The sequence below is a fragment of the Aquarana catesbeiana genome, linkage group LG03, assembly GCF_042186555.1.
Source record: "Aquarana catesbeiana isolate 2022-GZ linkage group LG03, ASM4218655v1, whole genome shotgun sequence".
Lineage (NCBI taxonomy): Eukaryota > Metazoa > Chordata > Amphibia > Anura > Ranidae > Aquarana > Aquarana catesbeiana.
This window is the reverse complement of record NC_133326.1, coordinates 496,622,195-496,644,539: the sequence shown is the minus strand read 5'-3', so window position 1 is coordinate 496,644,539 and position 22,345 is coordinate 496,622,195. Positions and strand designations below refer to the sequence as shown.

The following is a 22,345-nucleotide window of genomic DNA, read 5'->3' as shown; positions in this document are numbered from 1 at the left end:
ATAATTTAAAAAGCCTTATTTTTCTGCACTGAACAGCTTGTGAAGCTGCCTGCCGCTGATAAGCCAGTACAACCAGCCCTGTTGTACGGGGCCCGGCGTCATCAGCTCAGCTGAGTCCCCCTCAGTGGCCCTAACCTACAAGAAGACAATGGTAAACAAAAAACTTTAGGCTAGTTCACAATAAGCCCTTCTACTAACAGCTTGCCTTAGTTTTGTAGTAAACAATAGTAGTAAACAGTACAGAGAGCATAGGAACACAGAGGGGTGGTACCTGTGTCCCTCAAAAAATTAATGCAGACCATAAATCATCTCTGACTGGTGCTTGTGAAATGTTCCAACTACTGCGGTTTCTTTCCAAAGTGCTCCATCACCTTCAGAAATACAAACTTCTTACCCGTCAGCTGTATGTATTATTTTTTGGATCACACTGGATAAATTTTATGCCTTGCCCTGTGAGTAGATCCTTTTAATAAATTGTTTAGTTTGAGTTGATACTGGGCAATTAAATATTTATTATTTTTTGTCTGAGTGGCATGCTTTTCTGATTGAGTTGATGAAACACTAAAGCCCCTGAGAGTGTGCCAGAGCCACCTAGTGTGGAGTGCCAGAGTTGTATCCTAGACACAGGCATGCTGTAACAACCTCCTATAATTTAGGAGTATGCCTGTTTGGTAAAGAGTTTGTATTTCTGAATGTGATGGAGGAGTAGTTTGGAAAGCACCAGCAGTGGCTAGATTTTTTTACAAGCACCAGTCTGAGATGATTTGTGAACTGAATGAATTTTTAATTATTTATGCACTATAGCACTTCTTTGCACCTTTGGGATGTATGAAATGTATATATTTATTTATATATTTTTTTACACTGTAGAATATTGTATATTATATTTATCATTACATGACACCTATGAACTGGTTTTATATATTTATTGAATTTCACATCATATAATTGATTAGTTTGCATTCATCCGGATATATTTGAAGAGATATCCATCTGTTTCAGTAGTTTGACTAGCTCAGACGAGGTGAAAAGGGTCAAGATGCAGTGCTCCACTTCTGTTACACACATTTAAGGCAGGTTTAAACCACAGAAGCACAATCCCAATGCATTCCAAATAAATGTATGCATGCATGTTTTTGATGCATTCTGGTGCATTCCAGTGCATTATTTTAAGCATTGTGCATTTTCATGCAGAAAACAATGCAGCATGTTCTACTTTTGTTGACTGTACTGAAAGTGGTGTGAACTATGCCATTGGAATCCATGTAACCTACTTACCACGTGCTTTTGATGCTGAAAAAAAATGCACTGGACTGCATGTGGAGTGGACCGCACGTTAGATTGTAGCTAGATATCTAAACACTGTCACAAGTACTAAATGTTAATTTTATTTTCCAAAATCCTATCCTAGGCCATATATATATCAGATTTGAAGAAAAAGGCATACACGTAAGCGTAATTTATCAATGCACTTACCCTCTACCTCCATTATTCGGCTTTTGCTAGAGTTTGCTTTTTAACACAATTAAAAAAAACATAATACACCATATAAGGAATAATCTTTTCCACCCCTGGCAAGGTCATGACAGGCTGAGACCTTGAAAAGCTAAGATACTTGTTTTATTGAGCTGGGAACCTAACATATATATCTAGGAAGTATCTACTGGGAACAACAAAAATACTATTAAGGTGCTTGATGCCCATATACTGTGAATGAGACTTTTTTTATGCTGCCTGAACGCAGTGAATGGGCCTCAGAGCCAGTGTGGCTTTACATAACTTCATAAATAAAGAATAAAAGGAGAGAGAATTATTTAGGACTGAATACCTTTTATGTGCTGATAAACACTCTGGATCATTTTGAGAAGGCTGTCCACCCATTCACGCTCTAAATGTAGTGTATGTAGTTCATCTTTCCTCCAGTTCAACACTCGATTTATTTCAATCAAGGAGAGCTTCTCTTTTTTTTCGGTTTCTAAAAAGAAAAGCAGTCCACAAAACTATTATTTTTTTTCCAGAAAATTTTTATTGAATTTTTGCACATATACAGAAATAAGATGCAAGGGCATTTATAACATAATATCAACATCATCGTAGTACATATCAGATACAATACTACAGAAGTTTGAAGACAATGAAAGAAATATAGGCAGGTAAGTTAAAGTTATAGTCAATGCTGCTTGATCAAAACATTGACAGTTTCAAACATATTTTGGGTAGTTACATCATTTAAGTAGATAGAAGGTATTTGGGGGGAGAATTTTCGGCAACTGCCAATCCTCTTGAGCCTTAGCCCTAAGAGGTGTTGAGTGCAGTGAAGGGGTTTTGAGAGATATGCGAGGGTAAAGCAGTACAGGTCAACCCAATTCCCATTCACCCCTAAAGGGATCTAACTGTGAGCGGTAAGGGACCTACAGTTATCTCAGATGATTTTCTACAGATATGGTTTACCCCGTGTAACATAACTATGATCCCCTGTATAGAATTGGAGTTTTCTGCGGTCCATGGGAAAGTTGGAGACTGTTGCCGGGCCAGCCAGCAGGTTCCGTCAGGTAAGAATAGCGTTGGGGTATATCCTGTGTATTTCAGCTTGGAAATATTGAGAAGTCCGTCACTAACCTAAAGGTCAGGTAGAGAGGGGATAGGAAAGGTAGTGTGAACGCGGCAGAGTTTTTATGTGTCTTGGTGGACTGTTACTTGGTTTCCCCCTTCCAAGGTTACAGATGTGGTCTGGGGGGTGGTAGACACCGTGGAGTCTCTGTAGTGTATCCAGCAAGCCCAAGTGTTTCTGTATTTACTGTGATTGTCTTTAGCTTGGTGAATGAGCCTTTCCATTTCTGCTTTTTTATCTATTCTGCAAAGCCATTCAGCGATAGTAGGTGGGTTAGTACTTCTGTAATGGACAGGTATGCATTGAGTGGCGGCATTAGTGAGGTGTAAGGTAAGGGATTTTCGGTATGCTGACCACGGCAGTGACGTGTGGTGAAGGAGGTACTGTGCAGGAGTGAAGTCCGGGGTGTAGGAAGTGATGCTCCCTATGAGATCATGTACTGCCTTCCAGAAAGTTTGAATTAATGGGCATTCCCACCATATATGGATGAGAGAGCCGAGAGCGAAGTTACATCGCCAACATGTTGGGGGGACAGTCGGGAAGAATCTATGTAGTTTATCAGGTGTGCGATACCATCTAGAGTAAATCTTGTACCTATTCTCTTGGGCTGATACGTTAGTGGACCCTTTATGTGTGTGTGTTCATATATTCGTTCCCAATCGTCTTTAGATAGTTCAGTTGCTAAGTCTGTCTCCCAGCATTGTTTTGTCTGAAGGTTGAGCGTGTTGTTGGAGGTTAGGAGTGCAGAGATCGCTGAGATCTAATGATTTTGGGGCTCTGTGATATTACATATGTGTTCAAAAGGTGTTAAGTCCCTGTTCTATTGAGAGATTGGATGTGTGCTCTGAAGAGTTGGAGGTATTTGAAAAATGGTATGTTGAGCTCAGGAAATTTAAAGGACATGGCCGTGTGTGAGAGGAGAGTATCACCATTAAAGAACTGATGGGCTCTGACCGGGGGGTCGTTGGGAGGTGCAGTTAAGTCATGTGCTAACACGCTTGGCGTGAACTCCGGATTTTGGGTTATAGGCGTCATTGGTCCATGGGTCGGTGTCAGGTGCAAAGATTTGCACGATGCTCTGTAGTTAAATAATGTTGGACCTATTAATGGGTGAAAAGAACATTCTGTAGGTACTGACTGTTGATTGATCCAGGGAGGATGAGAGATTGGTATTTGAAGGAAGGCGCTTTCTATGTGTATCCAATCTTTGCTGCTTTTGTGAACGTGCCAATCCACATTTCTTGTGAGTTGGCTCGCTCTGTAGTATGTGTGTATATCTGGTAACCCTATGCCTCCTTTCTGTTTAGGCATTATCAACTTTTCCCAGCTCAGCCTGGGAGGGTGTGTGGACCACAGAAGGTTCCTGCACATTCGTTTATATGTAGCAAAAAATGAGGGAGGGGGGAGTTTGAATAAGATGGCTTGCAGCAAGTACAGTAGTCTAGGAAGGATGTTCATCTTTAAAATCGCCACTCTACCGAACCATGAAAAAGGTCCCTTATTCCAATTGTTTAAGTCTCTCTGTATTCTCTGTAGTGTGGGCAGAAAGTTTTTTTGCATACAGATCACCAGTTTGGTGGGGAGTTTAATGCTTAAGTAGGTTATTTCATGGGGCTCCCAGCTAAAAGGAAAATTGTGTTGACACTGAGCGATTGTAGCCGTTGGAAGTGTTATGTTGAGGGCTTTGGATTTCTCTAAATTGATTTGTAAGTTGGACAGTTTTTTAAATAAAGAGAAGTCCTAAAGGAGGTTGGGGATGGTGGTAATAGGATCGGAGAGGAATAGTAGTAATAGTAGTAGGAATGTCGTCTGCATAGGCAGCCAATTTATATTGCTTATGTTTGATGTTAATCCCTTTAATACCTGGGTTTTCTCTCAGTCTGTGTAGGGTTCCATAGTGAGAAAAAAAGGAGGGGTGAGAGTGGACAACCCTGCCTGGTGCCATTGGCAATGGAGATGGCATTCGACAGTCGGCCACTGACCTTGATCCTGGCAGTGGGGGAGGAGTACAAGGCAATGATCATTTGTAGAAGCACAAAACTCTATTATACATACCCTACCTTCATCTTGTCAAGTAAAGTATACATTGTTTTGTCTTGCATTAAAGGACTTACTCAGTTTACAGATGGCTACAAACTGATTCCTGTGATTTAGAATGCTTTCCATATGTTTAAACAGCACCTCTCCATCTATAACATTTCTTACAGCTTCCAGAAACACAGATTCCGAAAGAGCCACCAGTTCTTGGATGTCCTCTCCAAATTGTGATATGATGCTGCTATCTGTTCCTGAAATGAAACAATTTAACAGAATGCTATTATCAAAATACGATTCTACCTGTTACCGATAGCATGGTACAAAGACAGGCTGTCTGTTTCCCAACAAAGGACCTACTGTATATGCCCACATGTGTGACTCTATAGTCACATAGGCTTCTAAAATTTGATGGGGAAGAAATGCTCAGCATAGACACACAAAGTGAAAACTGAGCATGTGCAGAGCTGCCAAAACTGCTTTGCAAAATCCCTAACTGAATTGGGCGCTTGGACAGAAGTGAGAGAACAGCAGGATCAACCAGGTTTTTTGCAGAATACAGAAAACTAATCTCATAGTGACTGAGTGAGTATGAACAGCATGTAATACAGCATTTATTGAGTTTTTTTTTGTTTTTTTTGTTTCATACATTTTTATTTAGTGAACGCAAGAATAGCATACAACATTCCATTGCAACATTCTTGCATGTGATCATACGAATCTACCTCATAAACCTCTCAATAGAGATATTGATTACCTTTTTGTCATTCCAGATGTACCCCGAAAAAGTACACCAGGTTCTTGTTCCAGCATTTCTATGCAGCTCAGACCAACCATTATCCAAGCTGATGGTACCAAAGACTGGGTCCCATTCCACCCTTCCCAAGTTGGGGAGCATTTTACTAGATCTGCGAGTGCTTCATAGGCTTTTCGGCATCAAGCAACACTGATTTGCAAGGCTGCCACCTGTTCTAATTTTACAAGTTCTCCAAGTTCTACCAGATCAATGTTTCCATCTACTCCGATGCCAGTTAAAGACTAAGGGCTTTTTAGGTGGCTCTTTAAACTCCAGGCAGTCCCCAGCTCTCTTTATTTTTGGGGCCAGTTAACATTTGTTTGCTGTTTTAACCACCCATCAGTATGACTGGTTTTGGATGTCTCAAAAGTTATAGATTTACTGTGTCCTTCAATGGACAAGAAAGAAAACATGAATTTTTTATTCACCATAAAATACTTTTCTAAGAAAGTCTATTGAGGGTCACAGGCCCCTCCCCTCAGTTTATGATCATGCTCTCCGTACTGCTTTGCTACAAAACTGAGGCATGCTGCTAGCATGAGGGGTTATCCTGGGCTGGCCAAGGGTTTCTTTGTCCAATTCTCCTGTAGCTTTAGTCCAATTCTCCTGTAGCACTTTAAACTTATTATTATTATTTTATTTATAAACTTTTTTTTTTTTTTACACTGTCCCCTCAACTTTTTTATTTATTTTATTTATTGCTATCGGATGAATGACATCCCTTGCTATACCATGGCCCATGACAGGTCCACTTTATGGAGAGATCTGGGGTCTATTAGATCCTAGATCTCTCCTCTGGCCTCCAAAGTATCTGATAAACCAAGATCGGTTTGATCAGATGCTTGTAAAAGCCGGTAATGGCCTGTAAACACAAAACTGAAACCAGAAGTGGCAGTTTGTGATGTCACAGAGAGGTCAGAACAACGTCAGTTCCTCTCTCTCTGTATAATGTAGCCGATACCAGTGGCTGGAGCAGTCCTGAGCTCCCAGATGGGACAGGGGAGCCCAGGAAAGGCAGCGGCAGGAGGTGGAGATGGGTCACCAAATCACTTATACTTTACAGGGTATCAGCTGCTGAAAATTTTGATACTGAAATGAAACCTGTAGCTGCAGGCATCATCCCAGTACAACTACTTAAACCTGACAAAGTCCTACGACTTCAACCCAGGGTTAAGTGGTTAAGACTCTAGGCATTCTGCACATTACCGTGTGCGCGTTAAAACAGCGCAACAATGTGAATCTAACCGAAGGACTGCTGAACTGCAAAATACCATATTTTGTTCTTGGGTTTAAATAAGCTTAAAACCAGACAGACATTCTTAAGCCTGGTTCACACCAATGCGACTTGTCATGCGACTTGACAGTAGTTTAAAGTCACAATTCACGCCCCATTTGAGGCAATGGAACCATTCAAATCGTTGCGACTCAGTCACAGTGACCTTGAAAATAGGTTCCTGTGCTATTTCAGTGCAACTTGTACTGACATCTGTTAAATGAAGATGCACAGATGTCAACAAGCTGCACTGGAAATCGCATTGATAGTCAGCTTTGAAGTCACACTGAAGTAGTGAAACTTCGTTATATCAGCATTAATCTACTGTCTATGACATACATGTACGTAGATCAGTCTGTATTGTTTTTTCCTTTATTATTTTATTTGATTTTGTCTTTCTTTTGTTATATAAAAATGAAAATAAACACCTTTAAAAAAAAAAAGAAGTAGCGAAACTTCAAAGTTGCACTGGTGGGAACCAGGGCTTAACCAGAGGTGTTGTGGCATACTGGTTGAGAAGGGCTATCAAGCTTCCACTGTGCCCATTTACAGTTCAGAGCTCTGCCAGTCTCAGCCCTGTATAGATAGCACAGTGGATACTCGATCAAGGGATGGGCAGAACAATGGAAGGTATAGGCATCTTCCTGAGTCCTGACCTAATCCACATTCCCCCACAGAGCAGTACTAAACAAACAGTTTACCTGGCAGTACGAGTGCAGGTACTGTAAATCTGCATTTTTAACCAGTTTTCGCCCCCGTTCTTTAGCATAATGACGGCCGGGTGGGACTTTTATCTGGGTGGACATCATATGACGTCCTCCCAGATCGTGCTGTGGTGTGATCTGTCACGGGCACAGCCAATGACTGATCAGGGTACTGACTCGCTGCCGGTACCATGTGACTGCTGTGCCAATCACAGTAGAACACATGACAGTTTTAAACAATGGATGGCTTCCTTTCATGCCATCCATTGTGTACAATTGTGTTGCTAGCTGTAATTGGGCAATGTGATCACAACATACAGACAGGGCCAATCACAGCCCATCTGTACCCTGTGATTAGCTCTGGCCAATCGCAACAAAATAAACTGAATGAATCATTCTCATTCAGTAAAATGCTTACTGATAGCAATTAAATTCACGGCTATAAGCTATCATAATGTGTAATAAGAAAAATCCTGATCACTTCCCCAGAGTAGTACAATGTTATCATGGTAACATTACTTTGCTTTGGTTACAGTGTGGCTAAAAAAAAAAAATATATCATTTAAAAAAAAAGAAAAAAGGTTAAAAAAAATAAATAAATAAATTTTTGTACTGTCACCAGTCAGTGTCCCTGGTCACCGCCACACCAGTTATATGATAATGTGTACTGCACTGGTGACAGTATGTAAAAAAAAAAAAAAAAGAAATTGTGTTTTTTTTTTTTTTTTTTTATTTGTTACATTTTCCCAAACATTAGGACAAAAAAATTACAACTTCAAAAACAACGTACCACACCTTGGACTTTCTACTTTCTAAAAAGAGGTCATTTGGGGGGTATTTGTACTATTTTGGCATTTTAGGGCCTCGAGAAATGATAGGCCATCAGTACATCAGTATTGATCAATTCAGATGTATACCATAGATTGTGGACGCTATAACTTTTCTATGGACTAAATAATATACACTAATTTGAGTTATTTTCACCAAAGAAATGTAGCAGAATACATTTTGGCCTAAGCTTATGTAGAACAATTATTTATTTGCAAAATTGTATAACAGAAACTAAGAAAACACATTTGTTTTTTCAAAATGTCCTGTCTTTTTTCATTTATGCAGCAAAAAGTAAAAAAACCCAGCAGTGATTGAATACCAACAAAAGAAAGCTCTAGTTGTGCAAACAAAAAGGGTACAAATTTAATTTGGGTACAGTGCTGCATGACTGCGCAATTATTATTCAAAAGTACAACAGCGCTTAAGGCTGGAAATTGGCCTGGGAGGAAGGGGATAAAAGTGTCTTGTATTGAAGTGGCTAAAAAGGCTATATATAATATGTGTGTTTGTGTGTGTGTGTGTATATATATATATATATATATACACTGTATATATATATATATATATGTATGTATGTACGTACGTGAGTTTATGTGTTTTTGCCCTAATATAAGATGTGTCTGAACTATGATATCTGATTACACCAACCTCGACACTGTTGGGGGGCAGCATGGAAAGCTGTCACAGCAGGTTTATCCATCAGGGCTTTGTAACTAAAGAATGCATATCAGAACCTTCATCTGAAAGAGTCATGCCCCCTGGCGGGGGAGTATGGGAGTAGAGCTTGGCTCCAAACCACCTGGTGTAATAAAGATTGAAGTGCCTGTTTATCATGACTGCAAACAAAGCTTCAAAAAGCAACTACTGCTAAGATGACTGATGGCCTGAGTTACAGAAGATCAAATAGCAGTGATTCATGGACAAATGCTGCCCCTAGTGGTCACTACAGCATGCTTCCAAGAGGACAGAATAAAAAGTGGTCTAGGGCGCACAGGACTATTGTAGTCCAAATAATGTCTCTATAAAGGATCGGCAGTCCAAAATGAGCAGGAGAAATGTTGGTGGATAGGGATGAGAGGATGGTAATCTTCAGCAAAAAGGGCTGCAACTTTAAAAGACTTGAAGCAGGGTCTAAAATGACATAAAAAACAAACAAAGGCGCCTCTAAGTGCAGAAGGTAAACAATTTTAATACCCCAACTGGGTTAAAAACACTTACAAAATAGGAGTGGTTAACAGGCACATCGTGGGTAAGGCTGCATAGGAGAAGGGGTCACGATCAGAGGAAGCCTTCAGGAGGATGGATGTGGTCACTGTCAGCAGCGGTGTAAAGCACAGGGAGCCGCTGTGAAGCCGGCGTCGTCAGCGTGTGAGGGCTGCGAAGCCGGAAGTGATGTCATCCGATGAGCGGCTCTGTGACCAGCCTGAACCGCAAACGAAGGGCCAGAGAGGGGATGTGATGTCATCAATGAGGGACGCGTTTCGGAACCGTCATTCGTTCCTTTCTCAACCTCGGACTAAACTGATGGCTGGGGAAGATTTATGCAAGCACACTGGCAGTGGATTGGCCGGGGGGCGGGGGCAACAAGGTATAATAACAATAAGACTAGTAAATACATATGAATGTAAGCGAATACCTGCAACAGCATACTAAAAAACAGAACAATGGAGGAAAATGGAATAAAATAAAATAAAATCAAGGATGGTGATAATAAAAGTTTAAAAACGATCTGTATGACGATCAGAGTGCCTAATATCTAGGACTGACAGATCATAAAAAGTGCATGCACATAACAGATAATCAGCAAATGGGTAACATGGGGGGGGGGGGAGGTTTCACATGCATGATATTGGTAACATTGAGATATCATCATATGAAAGTGTGTAAAATGTGGCATGAAAATGCCCATAGATTCAAATTAAAATAGGGGGGTATGTTAAAATGAAGGAGTAATGGTGATAATAAAACATCTTTTTATTAAAAATTTTTTAAAAATTTTTTAAAAAAGGAGGAGGGGAGCCTAGATAAGTGTGGAAAGGGAATGTATTGTCAAAGTATGGCACTAACTTCGAAGTCCTCGTTTAACCCCCCAGGGGCCAAAACATTTAATAGGAATATCCAATACATTTCTCTGTGGCATAGTCGTCGGTAGCGTTCGGCTGGGGGGAGATCTTTTGGCATTGCCTCAATTACCCATACTCTAAGGCCGCTAGTGGACTTATCATGGACATGAAGATAGTGTTTGGGGACACTGATTATCTAGTCCGCCTTCGATGAAGCGACGATGTTCACCAAACCGTTTCCGTAGTGGCCGGATGGTGCGCCCTACATAAAATACCCTTAATTGGGTATATTTTGCCTTTAACGTGAAAGTCTTTCTGACCATGTGTCACAAACCGACAGGTCTTGCAGAGGGGTTTACGGCACTGATACATCCCAGAAATAGCTAGGAAGGTGGGCATATGGTGACCCGGAGGTGGAGGTCTAGCCCTAAGTTTACTGGTCGCTACCTTGCTCTTGATGTTAGGTGCTTTCCTATAGGCAAATTGAGGTCTATTAGGCAGAGTAGGAAGTAGATGTTCGTCTTGTAGTAGTAAAGGCCAATTTTTTTTAACGATATTTTCCATTTGTTTATGTTGGGTATGGAATTGGGTAATAAATCGTAAATTACTATTGTCAGTATTTTGGCGTGGATGAGAATGTTCAATAGGCGGTTTACTCTTATATTTTTGATAAGCTGTATCCACAAGGTCAACGGGGAATCCCTTTTCAAGAAATTTTTCTTTTAGGATTAGACCTTCAGTGTCATAATCACTCTTCAATGTACAGTTCTTGTTTAGCCTACAGAACTGACTCTTAGGTACATTGTTTAGCCATAGGGGGTGGTGGCAGCTCTTATAATGGAGGAAGGAATTTCCAGCTGTTGGTTTGGTGAAGTTTTTGGCGTGTATCTCCTTACCTATCCAAAAAAGTTCGAGGTCCAATAAAGCTAATTTGTTTGGGTCAATAACAGAGGTAAAGGTGAGGCCCATATTATTGGTGTTGCAATATGTTACAAAGTTTGAGAATACTGATACACTGCCATCCCAAATGATGATCACGTCATCTATATAGCGGCCATAAAAAACAATATGGGAAAAAAACGGGTTGTTGTTCCATATATATTGATGTTCCCAGTGCCCCATAGTGAGATTCGCATATGAGGGTGCAAAGTGCGCCCCCATAGCTGTCCCCTGTAGCTGCAGAAAGAAGTTGTCCTCAAATTTAAAATAATTATGTGTAAGACAAAAGGAGGTGGCCTCAACAATAAAGGAAGCTTGCCTTGGATTGAGCATGGGGTCATGACAGAGAAAAAACTGTAGGGCATTGAGGCCCACTTCATGAGGTATAGATGTATATAGAGATTGAACATCTAAAGAGGCCCAGTGGTAGTTTTTGTCCCAGGAGTAGGTAGTTAAGGTTTCCAGCAGATGAACGCCATCTCTTATATGTGACTGGAGGGATTGGGCCAGTGGCTGGAGGAATTGATCTATGTACTGTGATAGTCCACTGCTGATGCTATCCATAGAGGCCACGATCGGTCGCCCAGGTGGTGTTTTAAGGTCTTTGTGCACCTTGGGCAGGTGGTAAAAGTAAGGAGTGAAATGTACTTCTTTAACTAGAAAAGAGGCCTCTTGTTGTGTGATGATGTTTTCCTTCAGTGCTTTTTTAACAAGGGAAGAAGCTTCGATGGTGAATACGGGTAAGGGATCTTTATTGAGTCTGATATATGTATTGGTGTCAGATAATAGTCGGGTGGCTTCAGAGACATAGTCAGCTCTATTTTGTATCACTATACCTCCCCCTTTATCAGCACTCTTTATAACCAGTTCTAGATTGTTGGTGAGTGTGTCAAGAGCTCTTTGTTCATGATGGGTGAGATTGGAAATGAATTTTTTATTATTTTTGTTCTTATTATTATTACACAGTTCCTGTATTTCTGCATGAACGATGTGATAAAATGCATCGATACATGAGCCTTTAGACTGGGTTGGATAGAAGACCGATGTGGGTTTAAAAGTGGTGTTTTGAATGGGTGGAGAAGTTATCAGATGTTGTGTGTACAGCACAAAATCATTTTCGTGATCTGCTGGGGGGAGAGGATAAGGTGGAGGGATGATTATATAATTCTTCTAAAATGAAAAAAGGGTCACTGTCAGTATGGACCTCAGTGGTATTGTGGGACACTTCAAGTATGTTTGAATCAGCATGTAAGCGATGTTTATTGGATTGGATATTGAAAAATCTTTTTAGGGTAAGTAGGCGGACAAATTTGTTCAAGTCTTTGAAGAGAAGGAAAGGGTTGGGAGCAGCAGTTGGAGCAAAATTTAGACCTCGACTGAGTAAAGAGATTTCGTCTTCAGTTAAGACATGGGAGGAGAGTTGAAAGACTTTCACGTTAAAGGCAAAATATACCCAATTAAGGGTTTCCACACATGTTCCTCTGACCATGTCGTATGTTGCCTCACTTGTCCCTGTGGTCTATTTTATGTAGGGCGCACCATCCGGCCACTACGGAAACGGTTTGGTGAACATCGTCGCTTCATCGAAGGCGGACTAGATAATCACAGTGTCCCCAAACACTATCTTCATGTCCATGATAAGTCCACTAGCGGCCTTAGAGTATGGGTAATTGAGGCAATGCCAAAAGATCTCCCCCCAGCCGAACGCTACCGACGACTATGCCACAGAGAAATGTATTGGATATTCCTATTAAATGTTTTGGCCCCTGGGGGGTTAAACGAGGACTTCGAAGTTAGTGCCATACTTTGACAATACATTCCCTTTCCACACTTATCTAGGCTCCCCTCCTCCTTTTTTAAAAAATTTTTTAAAAATTTTTAATAAAAAGATGTTTTATTATCACCATTACTCCTTCATTTTAACATACCCCCCTATTTTAATTTGAATCTATGGGCATTTTCATGCCACATTTTACACACTTTCATATGATGATATCTCAATGTTACCAATATCATGCATGTGAAACCCTCCCCCCCCCCATGTTACCCATTTGCTGATTATCTGTTATGTGCATGCACTTTTTATGATCTGTCAGTCCTAGATATTAGGCACTCTGATCGTCATACAGATCGTTTTTAAACTTTTATTATCACCATCCTTGATTTTATTTTATTTTATTCCATTTTCCTCCATTGTTCTGTTTTTTAGTATGCTGTTGCAGGTATTCGCTTACATTCATATGTATTTACTAGTCTTATTGTTATTATACCTTGTTGCCCCCGCCCCCCGGCCAATCCACTGCCAGTGTGCTTGCATAAATCTTCCCCAGCAATCAGTTTAGTCCGAGGTTGAGAAAGGAACGAATGACGGTTCCGAAACGCGTCCCTCATTGATGACATCACATCCCCTCTCTGGCCCTTCGTTTGCGGTTCAGGCTGGTCACAGAGCCGCTCATCGGATGACATCACTTCCGGCTTCGCAGCCCTCACACGCTGACGACGCCGGCTTCACAGCGGCTCCCTGTGCTTTACACCGCTGCTGACAGTGACCACATCCATCCTCCTGAAGGCTTCCTCTGATCGTGACCCCTTCTCCTATGCAGCCTTACCCACGATGTGCCTGTTAACCACTCCTATTTTGTAAGTGTTTTTAACCCAGTTGGGGTATTAAAATTGTTTACCTTCTGCACTTAGAGGCGCCTTTGTTTGTTTTTTATTCCAAGAGGACGGACAGAAGAATAATATATTAAGAAGGACTGCCTCTTATCGATTTTGATTTGTCAGAATCCTAGATAGGTTGGCAATGGGTGCTGTGTGGGTGGTGTCTGAGTGGGCTTTAAAAGTTCTGACCGGCTGGAGGAACTTCCTTTTGCCATTGAGCCCATATGAAAGCTACTGAACACCGAGGATGACCATACGTAAAGTATCATTGATGTTCTTTTGTTTCATATGCTCTGTAACATTTTCTTTTGGTGTTTTATGTTAGCATTCCTATTTTCTTGGGAAATAAATAAGACCCTTGTTTATTTAAGCAGTGTGTTTATTTTGAATAGCTAACCTTATTATTGCACCATCACCATTAACGTTATCATAGCTTTGCTAGACTAGCTAATTATAAGAATAGACAAGTTAATACATATATAAATATAAATAGGGGGAATCCATAACTACCCAATATTTATTTCAGTGTGTGTGTATTTATGTATGTATGTCTGTACGTTACTATTAATTCTGACCTCTAATCCTGTACAATCAGGACTGCTTTTTTTAGGGCTTGTGCACAATAGCAGCAAGGACTGCCACTCTTCTGAAAAAAGAATCAATGCTCGGATTGTTTTTCAGAGGCATTTGGCAGGTGGTAAGGTTTTAACCCTTTAAATACAGAACCACCATGCCGTAACTGGGCAAAATGACGCATGGTTGCAGGGCGGTTGCAGCGCAGCCCCATTCACCTGAATAAGTCATGGTATGGGGGGGGTGGTAGTGCCCGCTGAATGTGAGAGGGGGCACAATTCCTGCTGCAGCCGCAACATGTGCATGAGCCCAGCGGCTGCAGCTAAAGGGGGAGTACTTGGTGGTTTTACCATCTCCCGAACTCACGTGTGAACAAACCCTTAGGCTGGGGTGCCTTGACTAAAACAAGGTTGAGAAACACTGCTTTAAACCATAAGGTTGTAGATTAGAAATCAGGGTATATAGGAGGGACATTTTATTCCTTTGTTGCTACTGCCACCAAATACCACATACCAAGAACTATATTGCACTGGGGTCTTAGGATCAAAAACCAACATACCATCTTTTTATAAGTCAGTAAATATTGTGGTGTGAAGGAAGTTCTAAAACAGTGTGGTTTTAGTTTTGAGGAAAAAATGTAATGTACAGTGCACTAAAACCACTATTTTAAGGTGAAATGTAACTAATACATTCTAATTAATTGCAGCAAAGTAGCTCTTACCATAAAGTTTAAATATGTACGTTGCATCGGGCCACGTTAGCAAGTGCTGTAAAATTCCATCACTGTCTTTTACATGTTTTCCTTGATTATCCTTTGGCCAAGAATTTTCTATAACACTTGAAACCAAACGGCCAAAATGTCCCAGATTGTGCAGACTTAACTGACTAAGAATATTGGTCTCAGACTATTTGAAGAAGAGGGAAAAAAAATATTGAGCAAAGTTAAGCTTCAGTTACAGATTCACGTAAAACTTCACATCTGATTGCAGGTTACAAGGCTTACTCTTGGCAATTTAATGGTCAGACTTAAAGCTCATGTGTACAGGCATTGTTTTTCTGTGTTTGATGTGTGTTTAAAACAAACATCAAAACGCAGGTCAAAAAATTGCCATTGACTTTAATGGAGCAGTACAATCTAGTTCAGAGGCTACAATTAACCTGCTTTGCGGGTCTTTGGATGCAGCACATCCTATTAATGTGCTTTTGAGGAAAAGCAAGTCAAAGGCAGCATCTTCTTGTCAAAGCCTGTGTTTTCTGTTTAAACGTAGCTCCATTTAAATGCTATGATCGAATAGAAAATGCAGCGTTGGACATGAACTCCCATTAACATGAGCCCTTGTGTCTGTCTAACCCACAAAAATGTTACTTTTGGCCAATCCACCTGACACAGACAGACTCCAGCCTGCTTTCTATCTGATGGGTGACTGGTTGATTCACCAGCCCAAGAAAAAAATAATTATTTTCCTCAAAATTGTACAAACAATACCCCATAATGACAACGTGAAATAAGTTTGTTTGAAATCTTTGCAAATTTATAAAAAAGCACAAGTATTCACAGCCTTTGCCATGGCACAAAAAATTGAGCTCAGGTGCATCCTGTTTCCACTGATCATCCTTGAGATGTTTCTACAACTTTATTGGAGTCCAACCTTGGTAAATTCAGTTGATTGAGCATCATTTGGAAAGGCACACACCTGTCTATATAAGGTCCCACAGTTAACAGTGCACAGACCAAGCCATGACGTCCAAGAAATTGTCTGTAGACCTCCGAGACAGGATTGTATCGCGGCACAGATCTGGGAAAGGGTACAGAAAAAATTCTGCAGCATTGAAGGTCCTAATGAGCACAGTGGCCCCCATCATCCAAGATCCATGAATGGATGAAGTTTGGAACCACCAGGACTCTTCCCAGAGCGGACCGCCCCGGCCAAACTGAGCGACCGAGGGAGAAAGGCCTTAGTCAGGGAGGTGACCAAGAACCCAATGGTCACTCTGACAGAACTCCAACATTACCCTGTGGAGAGAGGAGAACCTTCCAGAAGAGCAACCACCTCTGCAGCACTCTACCAATCAGGCCTGTATGGCAGAGTGGCCAGCGGAAGCCACTCCTCAGTAAAAGGCACATGACAGCCCACCTGGAGTTTGCCGAAAGGCACCTGAAGGACTCACAGACCATGAGAAACAAAATTCTTTAATCTGATGAAACAAAGATTGAACTCTTTGGCCTGAATTATGTGATGGAGATTTTGAAAGCCATATTTATATTAAGGCGTTCCAAGGGAACCATTGCAAGGACTCTAATTAAAATTGCCATGCCCCATTGAATGTATGTATATGTATATGTAGGGATGCGTGCATACATATATGTGGGTAGGTGTATATGTATGTGTATGTATATATATATATATATATATATATATATATATATATATATATATGTGTGTATATAGGTGTTTTAATTTCATGATATTGAATAAGGGCCCAGCTCACCTTTTTAGAAATGCAGTCTTTCCTGTACTCTCGTGGGAACCAGGGAAGGTCCCCAGGTGTTAGCTGAATCAAAGAGTATTTGCAGACATTAAGGCTCCATCTCACCAGGGGCCGTTAACATGCTAATGTCGGAACTGTTTGGGCTGGGGGATCAAAGGAGATTGTTCATTAACTCATGACTGAATGGCAACGGAACTTTTAAAATCTTAGCATGAACTTTTGGAAAGCTTCAGATGTGACCAATCAGAATTGGAGGCAACTGTTAACCGATGAGCAGTAGGCTTCAGATGTAGCCAACCAGACTTTGAGGCAACTCTGAACCAATGAATGTGTGGCATCTGTTGATTGGTGGAGAATGTATATAAAATAGGGAAAGAGCCAGCTGTTTGCTCTCTGTCCAGCTCCAGACCATCAAGACCAGAGGATGTCCATGTAAAGTATTTTTGTATCTCTCTTTAAGCTTTTCCCTAACCTTTTGTATTCTAGGATATGTCTTATAACATTGATAGCCTGTGTATGTCCATGGTAACCTTATCTAGTGAAGCATGGTGGTGGCAGCATCATGCTGTGGGAATGTTTTTTAGCAGCAGAAACTGGGAGACGAGGAAAAGATTAATTCAGCAATGTACAGACACATTGCTTCCTTGATGAAAACCTGCTCCAGAGCGCTCTTGACCTCAGATTGAGGCGCAGATTCATCTTCCAACAGGACAACGACCCTAAGCACACAGCCAAGATAACAAAAGGAGAGGCTACGGGACAACTCTGTGAATGTCCTTGAGTGGCCTAGCCAAAGCCCAGACTTGAACTCGATTGAACATCTCTGAAGAGACCTGAAAATGGCTGCACACTGACGCTCCCCATCCAACCTGATGGTGCCTGAGAGGTACTGCAAAGGAGAATGTGAGAAACTGCCCAAAAATGGGTGTGCCATCATACTCAAAAAGACTTGTAATTGGTGCCAAAGATGCTTCAACAAAGTATTGAGCAAAGGCTGTGAATACTTATGTACATGTGATTTTTTTCGTTTTTGATTTTTAATAAATTTGCAAAGATTTCAAGCAAACTTCTTTCACAGTGTCATTATGGGGTATTGTTTGTAGAATTTTGAGGAAAATAATGAATTTAATCCATTTTTGGAATAAGGCTGTAACATAACAAAATGTGTAAAAAGTGAAGAGCTGTGAATACTTTCCAGATGCACTGTACCTGTGGTTGTACAGAGCTTTCAATATTGGAATACAGCATTACTCATGTCAATCCTCACAATGATACACTGATGACAAGAAAGTTTGTTTCATCATTCCTGCAGCCCTGTAAATGGTGAGGTGAGTTGTGCTGGACTCCATTAGTGCCAGGTAAACTGTATGACTGCAGGATGCAGTATATTAACCACTTAAAGACCAGCCGCCGCAGTTGTACTGCGGCAGGTTGGCTCTATTACGCGAATCACTGTCATTGTAGGTCGTTTCGTGTAACAGGCATAGCAGGCCCGCAGGGCGGCCCTGGAGCCCGTACGCGTGGCTGGTGGGCACGATGTCCGCCGGCCACCCGTGATCACTCCACACAGACACAGGACGGGGGATCTATCAGTGTAAACACGGTGGATCCCCATTTTGACAGGGGAGCTGAGAGTAATTGTCTGTTTCTAGTGAACACATTTAACCCCTTGATCGCCCCCTAGTGTTAACCAATTCCCTGCCAGTGACATGTATACAGTAATCAGTGCATTTTTATAGTACTGATCGCTGTATATATGTCACTGGTCCCAAAAAAAGTGTCAAATGTGTCCGATCGGTGCGCCGCAATGTCCCAGTCCCGCTAAAAATCACAGATTGCTGCCATTACTAGTAAAAAAAAAAAAATAATAATAATAATAAAAAGGAAAATGTAAAAAAAAAAAAAAAAACACAAAAAAACAAATTTCCTCCTCAGTTTAGACCAATATGTATTCTTCTACATATTTTTGGTTAAAAAAAATCGCAATAAGCATATATTGATTGGTTTGCGCAAAAGTTATAGTGTCTACAAATAATAAATTTATCCCCTATTTTGTAGACACTATAACTTTTCCGCAAACCAATCAATATACGCTTATTGCGTTTTTTTTTATCCAAAAATATGTAGAAGAATAAATATTAGCCTAAACAGAGGAGTAAATTCATTTTTTTTTAATTTTTTGGGATATTTATTATAGCAAAAAGTAAAAAATATTGTTTCGTTTTTTCAAAATTGTTGCCTTTTTTGTTTATAGTGCAAAAAATAAAAACCGCAGAGGTGATCAAATGCCACTAAAAGAAAGGTCTATTTGTGGGGAAAAAAAAGGACATTTTGATTGGGTACAATGTTGCACGGCCGCGCAATTTTCAGTTAAAGTGACGCAGTTCCATATCACCCCTGGTCCTTAAGGGGGCAAATCCTTCCGGTCCTTAACTAGTTAAACCACAGCCACCAACATTAGTGATTCCAAAAAGACAGGTTAATGCCTGCTCGCAGGCAGTGAGCTTTTGGGCATTGTAGTCTGGTGGAGTGTGCCAGACACAAAGGGTGCCCTAATGATCTTTCCCACAAAAGAACATGTTAACAGCAAATAATCATTTTACTACATTTTAAAAGGGATGAGGTGGGGGCTTTCCAGATATGGTTATATTGCCAAGAGAATGGCTTTAAAGCAGCTCTGTCACTAAAATACAGTGCCTTGTGAAAGTATTCACCCACCTTGGCTTTTTACCTATTTTGTTACAGTACAGCCTTTAGTTCAATGTTTTTTTAATCTGAATTATATGTGATGGATCAGAACACAATAGTCTAAGTTGGTGAAGTAAAATTAGAAAAATATATACATAAAACAATTTTTTAGAAATTAAAAACTGATAGTTGGCATGTGCGTATGTATTCACCCCCTTTGTTATGAAGCCCATAAAAAGCTCTGGTGCAACCAATTATCTTCAGAAGTCACATAATTAGTGAAATGATGTCCACTTATGTGCAATCTAAGTGTCACGTGACCTGTCATTACATATGCACACCTTTTTGAAAGGCCCCAGAGGCTGCAACACCTAAGCAAGAGGCACCACTAACCATACACTGCCATGAAGACCAAGGAGCTCTCCAAACAAGTAAGGGACAATGTTGTTGAGAAGTACAAGTCAGGGTTAGGTTATAAAAAAATATCCAAATCTTTGATGATCCCTAGGAGCACCATCAAATCTATCATAACCAAATGGAAAGAACATGGCACAACAGCAAACCTGCCAAGAGACGGCCGCACGCCAAAACTAACAGACCGGGCAAGGAGGGCATTTATCAGAAAGGCAGCACAGAGACCCTGGAGGAGCTGCAGAGTTCCACAGCAGAGACTGGAGTATCTGTACATAAGACGACAATAAGCCATACGCTCCATAGAGTTGGGCTTTATGGCAGAGTGGCCTGAAGAAAGCCATTACTTTCAGCAAAAAACAAAATGGCACATTTTGAGTTTCCAAAAAGGCATGTGGGAGACTTCCAAAATGTATGGAGGAAGGTGCTCTGGTCTGAGGAGACTAAAATTTAACTTTTTGGCCATCAAAGAAAACGCTATGTTGGGTGCAATCTCAACACATCACATCACCCAAAGAACACCATCCCCATAGTTGAAACATGGTGGTGGCAGCATCATGCTGTGGGGATGTTTTTCAGCAGTTGGGACTGGGAAACTGGTCAGAGTTGAGGAAAAGGTGGATGGTGATAAATACAGGGATATTCTTGAGCAAAACCTGTACCACCCTGTGTGTGATTTGAGGCGGTTCACCTTCCAGCAGGACAATGACCCCAAACACACTGCTAAGGCAACACTTGAGTGGTTTAAGGGGGAACATGTAAATGTGTTGGAATGGCCTATTCAATGCCCAGACCTCAATCCAATAGAAAATCTGTGGTCAGATTTAAAGACTGCTGTTCAGAAAAGCAAACCATCCAATTTGAAGGAACTGGAGCAGTTTTGCAAGGAAGAATGGGCAAAAATCCCAGTGGTAAGATGTGGCAAGCTCATAGAGACCTATCCAAAGCGACTTGGAGCTGTTATAGCTGAAAAAGTTGGCTGTACAAAGTATTGACTTTAGGGGGGTGAATAGTTATGCACATTGACTTTTTCTGTTATTTTGTCCTATTTGTTGTTGGTTTCGCAATAAAAAAAAAAAAAAATCTTCAAAGTTGTGGGCATGTTCTGTAAGTTAAATGATGCAAATCCTCAAACAATCCATGTTAATTCCAGGTTGTGATGCAACAAAACGCAAAAAATGGCAAGGGGGGTGAATACTTTTGCAAGGCACTGTAAACGTGTACAATAAACTTTCCCTGCAAAGTAGGAATTTAAGACTCACCTTTTCCCTTGCACCATCTCTGGAGTAGGGAAGAATCTAGAGGCCTAAGAACCTGCAAAATCCAACCCTTCCAGGACTGACAATTTCCTATTCCCCCTCTGAGCTCTGTGATTGCTCGAAACACACATTTCCTTTATGGATTAACATCTCTGTGGTGCAAGCAGGCATTCCCTTGTGGTTATAGTACAGCCATAAAAAAGGGGAATTTCATCTTTATGTCCTCATTTTTAAGTGAAATAAGCACTTATTTGTGTTGTTATTTGCAATAATAAAATGATGCGATTCCTGCTGCCTCTCTTTTCTCTTTCTCAACAAGACTTGTGTTTTAGAATATAGGTACTGCTATACTGGTCAAATATATGGACAGAGACCAGCATCAAAATCTACAAACAGTATGGCACCAACATCCCTTGGAAATAGAAGAAAAATTTAGGAGATACGGGACTTTATGGGTGCATTTCAACATAGAAATCACCCAAGAGTGTATTTAAAAATGTATACAAAATTTTATTTAAATGAACAATATCATAAAACCAGTGCATACAATACAATCATAGCCATGGGTGTGCGCAAACATCCTATTCATGACAAAGAGTTACTGTAATCACATTCATATTTTCATCACGTTCATATTTTCTACATATTTCGCCATATGTAGTTTTCTGTGCACATTTAAAGTTGATTGATTTTAGGTCTTCATATTTAATAAATTAATGCTCACGTTGTTTCCTGAGGAAGCCATATGGTGAAACATGTAGAAAATACGAACGTCATGAAAATATGAAGGCGATTACAGTAACTCATTGTCATGAATAGGATGTTTGCGCACACCTATGGCTATGATTGCATTGTATGCACTGGTTTTATGATATTGTTCATTTAAATAAAATTTTGTATATATTTTTACATATACTCTCGAGTGATTTCTACGTTGAAATGCACTCAAAGTCCTGTATCTCCTAAAAAAATGTTTACCTCTATACTGGGTTAAACACCCATTAACACAGAG

The 22,345-nt window shown here is 40.5% G+C and overlaps 1 protein-coding gene across 5 annotated transcripts in view; it reads right to left on the bottom strand.

The window, feature by feature from the left end:
- The window catches only part of RNF213 (ring finger protein 213), a 631,031-nt gene that overhangs the window by 382,207 nt on the left and 226,479 nt on the right, over positions 1-22,345 (bottom strand). For all 5 annotated transcript variants that reach the window (XM_073621071.1, XM_073621073.1, XM_073621072.1 and 2 more), the window contains 3 exons: positions 15,207-15,390; positions 4,726-4,899; positions 1,829-1,975 (listed from right to left, as the gene is read on the bottom strand). In XM_073621071.1, the coding sequence (XP_073477172.1) occupies positions 1,829-1,975; positions 4,726-4,899; positions 15,207-15,390 (505 nt within the window). The remainder of the gene's footprint in view (positions 1-1,828; positions 1,976-4,725; positions 4,900-15,206; positions 15,391-22,345) is intronic.